Below are 12,137 nucleotides of genomic sequence, written 5' to 3'. Positions count from 1 at the left end.
TAAGAATAGCACCTCCCCACCGATAGACAAAAGTGCAGCAGGTGTTCGCTGTATACTATAGCGGACACCCTTCTGCATCAGCCACAATCTGTGTTGTAACCTCCTAGATGTTACTGTCAAGAGTGAAAGTGGCATCTAAATGGTTAACAAGGGAAGGGGCCTCCTTTTTTACCTTATTGGCACCACTCGGTGCAATAGTGTAGTTCCATTGGTTGTCATGGCAACCTGAGGCCAAGCAATGACTTTGGAGACTGCCAGCTATGGTGACCTGTTAGGATGTTAGCAATGTGTTAGTGAAAAAAAAAAATGTAATTTTTCATTCCTTTCATCCCTGTGAAATACCTGACGGGTTGACAAATTTCCTGACTGCAGGTTTTGAATAATTTAAGGTGAGCTATTCTTAACCCCTTCGCGACATGCGCCTTATGTATACCACTCTGCTGGAGCTGCATTGCCGCAAAGTAATCGTGCGGGCTCACGGTGAGCACTGCCTCGATCGAGGGCGCGTGTCGGCTCTGTGAGAGCTGACACTCTGCACCAGCGCCCAGGATCGGTGTGGGTGTTTACCCCCTGTGATGCCACTGTCAATAGTGACAGCGACATCGCAGGGCATCGCATAGGGAGTGAGCTCCCTGTCTCCTTCCATTAGGACAACACGATGCGATCGCGTTGTGTTGATGGTCTCCATGGTAACCCCCGGTCCCAAGATGGCAGGAGCTGAGACGCCTCCTTCCGGCCTGTCAGACGCTGATCTAATGCTTTGTAGTGCAGATGCACTGCAGAGTATTAGATCAGTGATCAGGGGAGGGAAAGTTGATGTCTCACAGTGGGACAATGTAATAAAGTAATAAAAATGTTAAGAAAATAATAACAAAAAAAGCATAAAAAATAAATAAATAAACACAAAATTAAGGAAAAAAAAATATTAATCCAATAAATACTTTTATCTATGTAAAAAAAAAAGTACACATATTTGGTATTGCCGCTTCTGGAACAACCCGACCTATAAAATTGCCCCACTAGTTAACCCTTTCAGTGAACACCATGAAAAACAACGCAAAAAACGATGCTTTATCGTCATCGCCGAACAAAAAATGTAATAAAACGCGATCAAAAAGACGAATGTAAATAAAAATGGTACCGCTGAAAACGTCATCTTGTCCCGTAGAAAAATAAAAAAGTTAAACATAAAAAAAGATATAAATGTGGTATTGCTGCAATTGTACTGATCCAAAGAATAAAGCTGCCTTATTAATTTTACCACACGCGGAGCGGCATAAAAAAATGCCCAAAATACCATTCCTGAATTGCTGGTGTTTGTTCATTCTCCTTCCCAATATACTGAATAGAAGCGATCAAAAGACTTAATTTGCCCAAAAATTGTACCAATAAAAATGTCAATTCGTTCCACAAAAAAACAATCCGTCACATGACTCGGTCGACAGAAATATGGAAAAATTATAGCTATCAAAATATGGCGATGCAGAAACTTATTTTTACAATAAAAAGCGTTTTTTAGTGTGTGACAGCTGCCAATCATAAAAACCCGATATAAATCTATCGCTGTAATCGCACCAACCCGAAGAATAAAGTCGCCTAATCACTTATACCGCACGAAGAAAGGCGTAAAAAAATAAATAAAACAAATTCTTCATCTTCTATTGGTTTATTCATTCTAGCTCCCAAAGATTGCAGTAAGGCTCAAGCTCGCATTATTCCTGTTCTCTGCTCTTATACCGGGGTTTCAGTGTAAATCTTTGAAATATGTGATTCAAACGGGACCTCCGGTGGAAAATTCCCTATAATGAAGCAGATGGAGACACAGTGGACGTAGTCAGGCCTATGATCCGGCATAATCTGTCTTATTAGGCATGCATAAAAGTGCCGTCGACCACAGTTTTGTTCACTTCTGCAAAGAAGGACAACGGTGAACAGAGGGCAGACTGAGTCCAGAGTAACTCTGCTGCCTCATTATAGTGAATGGATCCCTCGGGTGTTTCATCTGAATCCCATCACTTAGAGCCGGATAAATGTGATCCCAAATGAATGTTATGTAAAATGTTCCCAATAAAAGCTTCCAGTCCATTCACAATAAAAGCAAGTCCCCACTACGGTCCATCATCTGTTATCGGAAATCTAGGGGCTTCTACATTACTTGTAGCATAAAGGCTCTGGAAAAACGAAATGGCACCTTGCCCTCCAAAAGAAATCCAGCTAATTCTGTGCTCCCAAATCCAAATGCCCACCTCCCTTCTGAGCTCCACAGTGTGTCTAAACCACAGTTAGCGTCCACTTGTTTGGCATTCCTGTAGCGATGAGAGCCCGCCTAATTTACTGGGTCCATGTCTCCAGAAGCACGAGCTGGGCATAACGTACTGGTCACTACAACGTACTGGTCACTACAACGACAGTTTGCAATTTTCACTTCGCAACATCCACTGCTGTTTTTCTGGAAAACACCCATGGAGTCAAAATAGTCACTACACCAGTAGATAAATTCACAAAGGGGTATAATTTCCAAAATGGGGTCACTTGTTGGGGAATTCTGCTCTTCTAGCACGTAGGGGCTCTGTATATGCAGTCCGCAAACTATTCTAGGAAAATCTGCGCACCAGGAGGAAAAAGCACTCCGTCCTGCTGTTTTTTTTTTTTTTTTTAAATGTCATCAAATATCAGATATTTCTACAAATAAATGCAAACATTTTGATCTAAATTTACCTCGAACATAAACAACATGTCACGAAAAAACATTCTCAGAATTCCCGGAATCTACTAAAGCATTCCAGTCATATTATAAAGTGACTCGTGTCAAATTTGAAAAATTGGGCTTGATCACTAAATGGTTAATTTGCGCACATCTTGGCAGTGATGTAAAGTCTATCTGTTGCCAAAGTGCGTGAGATAGATATGTCACTGCTCAAAAAAATAAAAGGAACGCTAAAATACCACATCCTAAATATCAATGAATGGATTATTCCAGTTGCAAATCTTTATTCATTACATAGGTGAACGTGTTGAGAACATTAAAACATAAAAATGATCAATGTAAATTAAATTTAATATCCCATGGAGGTCTGGATTTGGAATGATGCTGAAAATCAAAGTGGAAAATCAAATTACAGGCTGATTCAACTTCAGTGGAAATGCCTCAAGAGAAGGAAATGAGGCTCAGTATTGTGTGTGGCCTCCACGTGCCTGTATGACCTCCCTACAACACCCGGGCATACTCCTGATGTGACTGCGGATGTTCTCCTGAGGGATCTCCTCCCAGACCTGGATTAAAGCATCAGTCAACTCCTGGACAGTCTGTGGTGCAACATATGGCGTTGGTGGATGGAACGAGACATAATGTCCCAGATGTTCTCTATATGATTCAGGTCTGGGGAACGGGCGAGCCAGTCCAGAGCGTTAATGCCTTCATCTTGCAGGAACTGCTGACACACTCCAGCCACATGAGGCCTGCATTGTCATGCATCAGAAGGAACCCAGGGCCAACCGCACCAGCATATGGTCTCACAAGGGGTCTGAGGATCTCATCTCAGTACCTAATGGCAGTCAGGCTACCTCTGGCGAGCACATGGAGGGCTGTGCGGCCCTCCAAAGAAATGCCACGCCACACCATTACTGACCCACTGCCAAACCGGTCATGCTGAAGGATGTTGCAGGCAGCAGATCGCTCTCCACGGCATTTCCAGACTCTGTCAAGTCTGTCACATGTACTCAGTGTGAACCTGCTCTCATCCGTAAAGAGCACAGGGTGCCAATGTCAAATCTGTCAATTTTGGTGTTCTCTGTCAAATGGCAATTGCCATGCACGGTGTTTGGCTGTAAGCAGAACACCCACTTGTGGACTTCGGGCCCTCATACCATCCTCATGGAGTCTGTTTCTGACAGTTTGAGCAGACACATGGATGTTACTGGTCTGCTGGAGCTCATTTTGCAGGGCTATGGAACTGCTCATCCTTTCACAAAGGAGGAGGTAGCGGTCCTGCTGCTGTTGCCCTCCTTCGGCCCCCTCGACGTCTCATGGTGTACTGGCCTGCCTCCTGGTATTTGCTCCATGCTTTGGACACTGTGCTGACAGACATAGCTACCCTTCTTGCCACAGCTCGCACTGATGTGCCATCCTGGATGAACTGCACTACCTGAGCAACTTCTGTGGGTTGTAGACACCGCCTCATGCTACTGTACCTCTAGGGGTGAGAGCAATGACAAAATGCAAAAGTGACCAAAACATCAGCGAAAAAGAATGAGAACAGAGAAATGGTCTGTGGTCACCACCTGCAGAACCACTCCTTTTATAAGGGGCTGTCTTGCTTAATTGCCTATCATTTCTACCAGTTGTCTGTTCCATCTGTGCAACAGCAGGAGAAATTGATTCACAATCAGTGTTTCTTCATAACTGGACAGGTGGATAGCGAGAGAGATGTATATATAAATAATTTTTTTAATTTTTATTCCAAATAAGACAAACTCTTCAATGTACACAATAACCACTGAGCCTAATTCTTCAAAATGGAGCACCCAATTCATGAATTTGGCACAAAGCCCTAAATTTTATTTTTCTTGCGGTCTCAAACTGGTTTTGTGACTTTTTTTTTTTGGGTTGCCAAAAGTCATGTGCTGTGCAAAAAAAAAAAAAAAGCAGAATACAAAAAACCCAGTACATATAAAATAGATTTCAGAAAAGGGGCAAATTAGACTAGTCATTTGGGTGCAAACAAAAAACAGGTTCAGAGGCAATGATGAATCAGGGCCATAATCCTTGTTCTGTACAGGCAACCAGAGAGACACAGGCGGCTATCTTGCACAGGCGAGCTTTCTAGGCCTTGTCTCACCTGGACAAAGTTGATGAATGATGTCTGCTTTCTGTTAAAGTAAGAAAATCCCACAATGATCACTAAAATAACTTGAAACTGACAAATCAATTTACATTTCAATTTGGCCATTCTCCAGATCTGTTTTGGGGTAATGAATTAAAGGGGTTCTCTAGTACTGAAGAGGCCTTTTTTAAAGGCTACAGTGCCCCAAATAAAATAAAAGCGCCTTGCTGTCAGACCAGTTCTGTTCCAGAAATGTCGGTGCTGTCTCCAGGTTGTCATATGTTTGTCATTGAGTGCTGTAATCCATCGGTGGCCATTGATGGGCTGCAGCTTTCCATGAGGCGGAGGAGTTCTGTATGATGGAACGGTGACAGCTTCTTTAGTTATATTACTAAGTATGAGTGATGTTAATTAAACAAAATGGTGGCTTTATAGTCAAAATAGTTGCTGCACTGTGGTCCACCATAGGATATCATCTGCATCCCCATGTTTTCCTCCAGATATGTACATTGACTGTGAAGTTAGCTAGAGCCATACAGGTTGTGTCTGACCTAGGGTAGTAGAATGGGAGACAACTTCTTTACAGCACTGTGGTATATATTGATGCTAAATAAGTAGCAATCAAATACATTATTAAACCATGGTTTTTGTTTTTAATTTATAGAGACTTACTGAAGTGGAGCAACAGAATTGCATACAGTTTTGATGGTTCCTCGTCAAGCTCGGCTGTAAATATTTTCCATGAGGTAAAACGTTTAGGAGTATTTAAATTCTTTGATTGTATCAGTAAAATAGACATGAACACATTTTTTATATTTCCGTACTAGGCACTAGACTGCTTTACGGCAATGCTGTCAGCACCTGTGGCTAGACTTAAGATGGCAGAAGTAATTGGCAGCAAACTGAACATTTCCAAGCAAAAGGTGAGTTGCAGTGAAAATTAACACATTTCTTGACATTTTTCATTCCTTTTTGTTGTGTTTTCTTATGTCAAGTTCTTTGTAGAAAAAAATCCTGTAAACCCTGGCTTCTGAGCCTTGCAGTAGGCTGACACTTCAGCTTGTGTTATGTTCACTGTGGCGACAGTCCTCCATGTCAGCGGAGTCAGGATTGTGCTGAAAAATAACAGACATGTTAGACTCTGGTGACCTCATGCTAAGAGCTTTCCTAGAGAAATATATTCCAGGACGTTTAGATTATTTAACCCTTAGTGACATCCATCGCATGGTTCCTGAGTCTGCATCAAAGTCTGGGAGCCGGCATATGATGTACCAGAAAGTCCTATGTCGGTAAGGGGTTAAAACACACAATCTGTATGCCTTCACTATTCCACCATTAAAAATAAAGATGCATTAAGACATTTTTGTTATCTCCTTGTCAATAATAGTCTAATCTATCAAAATATAAAGTTAATCAACCAGATCGGTAAACACCATAAACAGAAAATATTAAAAATGCCCAAATTGTGTTTTTCAATAGACGCCAAAAAAGTCAAAAATGCTGTAAGAAGCGATCAAAATGTCATATGTATCCCAAAATGGCATCAATCAAAACGTCATCTTAACTCTCGAAAAATAAGTCGTCACACAGCTCCATCGACTGAAAAACGAAAACGTTATTACTCACAGAAAATGATGAGATGATGCCCACAAATTTTTTTTTACATTACAAATTTCTATTTTTTTTTTTTACCACTAAAATAATAATAATAATAATAATAAAAACTAGACCCGTTTGGTTTCTCCATAATTGTATTCTTTTGTTCAGTGTAGGGTCAAATAGTGAACAGACCCTTTGAAAACTAAAGACAGATAAGAGAATCACACAATTGCCTATACGTTATGGTCATGTCACAAAGCATGCTGACCACCCTCTTCCTCCCACATCTTGTCCCATCTCTGCACAGTGACTTCTGCACGTTACTAAGCATGCTCACAACCCTCCCCCTCCCACATCTTGTCCCCTCTGTGCACAGTGACTTCTGCACGCTACTAAGCATGCTCACAACCCTCCCCCTCCCACATCTTGTCCCCTCTGTGCACAGTGACTTCTGCACGCTATTAAGCATGCTCACAACCCTCCCCCTCCCACATCTTGTCCCATCTCTGCACAGTGACTTCTGCACGTTACTAAGCATGCTCACAACCCTCCCCCTCCCACATCTTGTCCCCTCTGTGCACAGTGACTTCTGCACGCTACTAAGCATGCTCACAACCCTCCCCCTCCCACATCTTGTCCCATCTCTGCACAGTGACTTCTGCACGTTACTAAGCATGCTCACAGCACACTCCCTTTAGTCAGTAGGTAGTTTTAAGTAAACTGATAATGCACTCTGATATGTTTGCTTGAAAGACTATTGCCTGAAGGCCAGACTAGGTACTGTAAGTGTTCATCTTCTGGATACAGAAAAAATGTGATGTGATGGAGCCTCAAACAGTTCAGTGGACAGTCTTAGATGGTGAACGTATGTCTTAACTTTTCTTCATTGAAATTTACAAGTTGAATTTTTCTCTTGCGTATACGGAAAGGGTTATTCTCATCTCAAATATCCTATCCCAATATGTAGTAGGTGTAATAATAATATTAGCAAATGCCTCCAATTAGAAATGTAGTATAGTATTTTTGATTCGCGATCTCTCACCTCATGTGCAGGCATCGCAGGACCTTAGGTATCCATGGTTACGTCCACTGATAAAGTCAGTTAGCTAGTTGCTAGTGGTCGTAACCGTGGATACCTAAGGTCCTGCGATGCCTGCACATGAGGTGAGAGATCGCGAATCAAAAATACTAGACTACATTTCTAATTGGAGGCATTTGCTAATATTATTATTATTACACCTACTACATATTGGGATAGGATCGTGGAGATGGGAATACCCCTTTAATTTAAAGAAGCACTCCTGCAGTTTTTTTTGCATATATAATGGATCATCATTAGTACCCTGTCTCCATAATGTAGTTTTTTCCACCTCCATTACAGCAATACAGCTTCCTTCATCATAGGAATTTGGATCATGGGATCCCTAGTTTGACAACTTGTCCAGGACATGTGCTAATGTGCAGACAGGAAGTCAGTCTCTGAGCCCTATCCTTCTCTCAACTCCACCCTCCTTGTCCCTCTGTATGTCTACATGCATTTTAGACAGAAATAGTCACATGAGCACATCTGCATTATATGTTAATAATTGCCAACTTTGCACTACAGGAAAAAAAAAGAATTCTAAAGTTCTGAGTTGTTGTACGTCAGAATAGTTTATCAAAACAAACTGGCAAAAATTCTACCTAACCCTTTAATTTGTGCTACAGGCAGAATTTTACTGTCAACTTTATAAGCCAGAGATTACAGTGCGAGAGCTGGATGTTTCTGTTGGCAGAGTTGAGATGCTTAGAAGACAAACTGAGAGCATTCGTGTTCACAGGTATGTAACTTTTATATATAATACATTTGAAGAGTTCATTCTCCGGGATCCCCAGCAACTGAATATCCACACAGAAGTGTAAGTGTCCACCTAAATTTTCAGCCGCAGAAAATCTCCCATCTGTGCAAATATCTGCAACTTGTGAACATTCCCGAAAAGCTCCAGAATTCAAAATGTATCTCAAGTTATGAAAACAAAATGGGATACATTTTAAGGAATCTGCTCATTAAAGGGGTTGTCCGGTCGTAAACTACAAGTCTGCAGTCACTCTGTGACTGCAGACTTGTGAATCCTCACATGGTGCGCACTGCTTTCTGTGAGGGTTCTCCAGTGCCGGCACCAGGAGCTGCACTCGTGACCACAATTATACAATATGCATACTCCTGGCCACATTCTGATTAGACTGTTGACAACATCTCTGAATACACTTGCATTGAGCAAGGCCTTGCCCAACTAGTCAGAATGTGGCTGGATGTATGCAGATCATATACTTGCAGTCACATGATTGTTGCCCCTGGCACTGGCAATGGAAAATTCTCATAACAGTGAAGATTCATTATTAGAATCTATTAAATTAGGCTCTATTTAGTAGATGGAGGTCACCACTCCTGAAATGACTATATGTGTAACTACTTATATTCTCAATAAAATAATTGAGTATGTGTTTAAGAACTTTGTTATGGTGTTACTCTAATACTTTTAGAAATTTATGCATAAACTAGGAACTAGGTTTTGTTGAGTGTGCTTTGCACAGTTCTATCAGTGTTGATAGTGCTCTAGGGATAGGGATGCAACCCTTTAATAAGGGAAAAATTATAACACACAGTTTTTCAATATTTTTATAAATATCATTGAGTGATTGTGCTATCCCTCATACCTGCCAGCGCTTGTGCACAAGACCTACAGTCTCCTGAATGACATTTGTTTTAGGGCTGTAAGAGCTGTTAACAACACAATCTACATTTCTGACTGTCACTGTCCCCGCTTTCGTACGTATAAGTAATCAACAAGAAGTGAGAGGTGCTGGTGGCTTCTCACTTCCTCTTCATTACTTACAGTTGTGCTCAAAAGTTTACATACCCTGGCAGAATTTTTCCTTTCTTGGCCTTGTTCCGAGAATATGAATAACAAAAAAAAACTTTTTCTCCACTCATGGTTATTGGTTGGATGAAGACATTTATTGTCAAAACACTGTTTTCTCTTTTTAAATCTTAATGACAACCAAAAACATCCAAATGACCCTGATCAAAAGTTCACATACCCTGGTGATTTTGGGATTTTGGCCTGATAACATGCACAGAATGACACAAATGAGTTTGAATGGCTACTAAAGGTAACATCCTCATCTGTGACCTGTTTGCTTGTAATCAGTGTGCGTGCGTAAAAGCTGAGTGCGTTTCTGGGATCCAAACAGACTCTTGCATCTTTCATCCAGCCACTGATGTTTCTGGATTGTGAGTCACGGGAAAAGCAAAAGAATTGTCAATGGATCTACGGGAAAAGGTAGTTGAACTGTATAACACAGGAAAGGGATACCAAAAAATATCCAAGGAATTGATAATGCCAGTCAGCAGCGTTCAAACTGTGATTAACAAATGGAAAATCAGGGGCTCTGTAAAAACCAAACCACTTTCAGGTAGACCAACAAAAATTTCAGCCACAACTGCCAGGAAAATTGTTCGGGATGCAAAGAAAAACCCACAAATAACATCAGCTGAAATTCAGGACTCTGAAAACTAGCAGTGTGGCTGTTTCAAGATGCACAATAAGGAGGCATTTAAAGAAAAATGGGCTACATGGTAGAGTCGCCAGAAGAAAGCCATTACTGCGCAAATGCCAAAAAGTATCTCCCCTACAATACGCCAAACAGCACAGAGACAAGCCTCAAAACTTCTGGAACAAGGTAATTTGGAGTGATGAGACTAAAATTGAACTTTTTGGCCACAACCATAAACGTTACATTTGGAGAGAGGTCAACATGGCCTGTGATGAAAGGAACACCATTCCTACAGTAAAGCACGGAGGTGGATAGCTGATGTTTTGGGGATGTGTGAGCTACAAAAGCACAGGAAACTTGGTGACAGTTGCAGGAAAGATGAATGCAGCACGATATCAGCAAATAATGGAGGCAAATTTGCACTCATCAGCCCAGAAGCTGCGCATGGGACATACTTGGATGTTCCCTCATGACAACGATCCAAAACACAAGGCCAAGTTGACCTGTCATTGGCTACAGCAGAGCAAAGTGAAGGTTCTGGAGTGGCCATCTCAGTCTCCTGACCTCAATATCATTGAGCCACTCTGGGGAGATCTCAAGCGCGCAGTTCATGCTAGACAGCCCAGAAATTTACAGGAACTGGAGGCTTTTTGCCAAGAAGAATGTGCAGCTTTACCATCTGAGAAAATAAAGACCCTCATCCACAACTACCACAAAAGACTTCAAGCTGTCAATGAGGGGGCAATACACTATATTTTATAGTATTAACCCCTTTAAAGCCTGGGGCATATTAATATTCCCCAGGTCATCACCCCCGCTTCAGTGAGGGTTCCTGCGGTGAGCCCGCACTGAACCGGGCACATGTCAGCTGATTCTTGTCAATCTCTGACAGCGGCATTTAACAGTGCCGCGTCGGAAGCCCGGCCTTAGTCCCGCCCATCAGTGACCCCCGTCACGTGATGGCGGGTCACTGATGGGTGGGCATGGCAACCCGGAGTCTGCAGCAGTCCACCCCTGTGGTTGTCATGTCTCGCTAGCAATGAGTGCCACTTAGTGGTCGGCGCTCATAGCACAGGAGCATTTCTCCTGCATACAGGCGATCTGTTAGTTTCTACTGCATACAGGTGACTATCAGGAAACTGCAGCTTCTAGTCTCCTAAGGAAACTTTTAACCACTTCGCGCCAGAGCCTGTTTTTGCCTTCGTGACCGGGCCAATTTTTTCAATTCTGACCACTGTCACTTTATGAGGTAATTACTCTGGAACGCTTCAACGGATCCCCCTGATTCTGAGATTGTTTTTTTGTGACATATTGTACTTCATGTTAGTGGTAAAATTTCTTCGATATCACTTGCGTTTATTTGTGAAAAAAATGGAAATTTGGCGAAAATTTTGAAAATTTTGCGATTTTCAAACTTTGAATTTTCATGCCCTTTAATCAGAGAGATATATCACACAAAATAGTTAATGAATAACATTTCCCACATGTCTACTTCACATCAGCACAATTTTGGAAACAAAATTTTTTTCTGTTAGGAAGCTATAAGGGTTAAAAGTTGACCAGCGATTTCTCATTTTTACAACAAAATTTACAAAAACATTTTTTTAGGGACCACATCTTATTTGAAGTGACTTTGAGGAGCCTTTATGACAGAAAATACCCAAAAGTGATACCATTCTAAAAACTGCACCCCTCAAGGTGCTCAAAACCACATTCAAGAAGTTTATTAACCCTTCAGGTGCTTCACAGGAATTTTTGGAATGTGGAAGAAAACAATGAACATTTAACTTTTTTTCACAAAACTGCTACTTTAGCCTCAAATTTTTAATTTTCACAAGGGCAGCCAGAAAAAATGGACCCCAAAATGTGTTGTGCAATTTCTCCTGAGCACGCTGATACCCCATATGTGGTGCAAAGCCACTGTTTGGGCGCACGGCATGGCTCGGAAGGTAAGGAGCGCCATTTGACTTTTGGAATGGAAATTTGACTGGAATCGATAGCGGACGCCATGTTGCATTTGGAGAGCCCCTGAGGTGCCTAAACAGAGGAAACCCCCAACAAGTCACCCCATTTTGGAAACTAGACCCCTCAAGGAACTTATCTAGATGTGTGGTGAGCACCTTGAACCCCCAGGGGCTTCACACAATTTTATAATGTTGAAGGGTGAAAATAAAAAAA

The 12,137-nt window shown here is 41.7% G+C and overlaps 1 protein-coding gene across 1 annotated transcript in view; it reads left to right on the top strand.

The window, feature by feature from the left end:
* The window catches only part of MDN1 (midasin AAA ATPase 1), a 253,888-nt gene that overhangs the window by 46,127 nt on the left and 195,624 nt on the right, over positions 1-12,137 (top strand). Inside the window, exons 11-13 of the mRNA XM_073675707.1 lie at positions 5,488-5,569; positions 5,651-5,746; positions 8,130-8,242. Of these exons, the coding sequence (XP_073531808.1) occupies positions 5,488-5,569; positions 5,651-5,746; positions 8,130-8,242 (291 nt within the window). The remainder of the gene's footprint in view (positions 1-5,487; positions 5,570-5,650; positions 5,747-8,129; positions 8,243-12,137) is intronic.

The sequence above is a fragment of the Phyllobates terribilis genome, unplaced genomic scaffold (genome assembly GCF_046119375.1).
Source record: "Phyllobates terribilis strain yellow unplaced genomic scaffold, ASM4611937v1 Scaffold_3__8_contigs__length_932513732, whole genome shotgun sequence".
NCBI lineage: Eukaryota > Metazoa > Chordata > Amphibia > Anura > Dendrobatidae > Phyllobates > Phyllobates terribilis.
The sequence above is the reverse complement of the archived record's forward strand: the minus strand, read 5'-3'. Positions and strand labels throughout refer to the sequence as shown.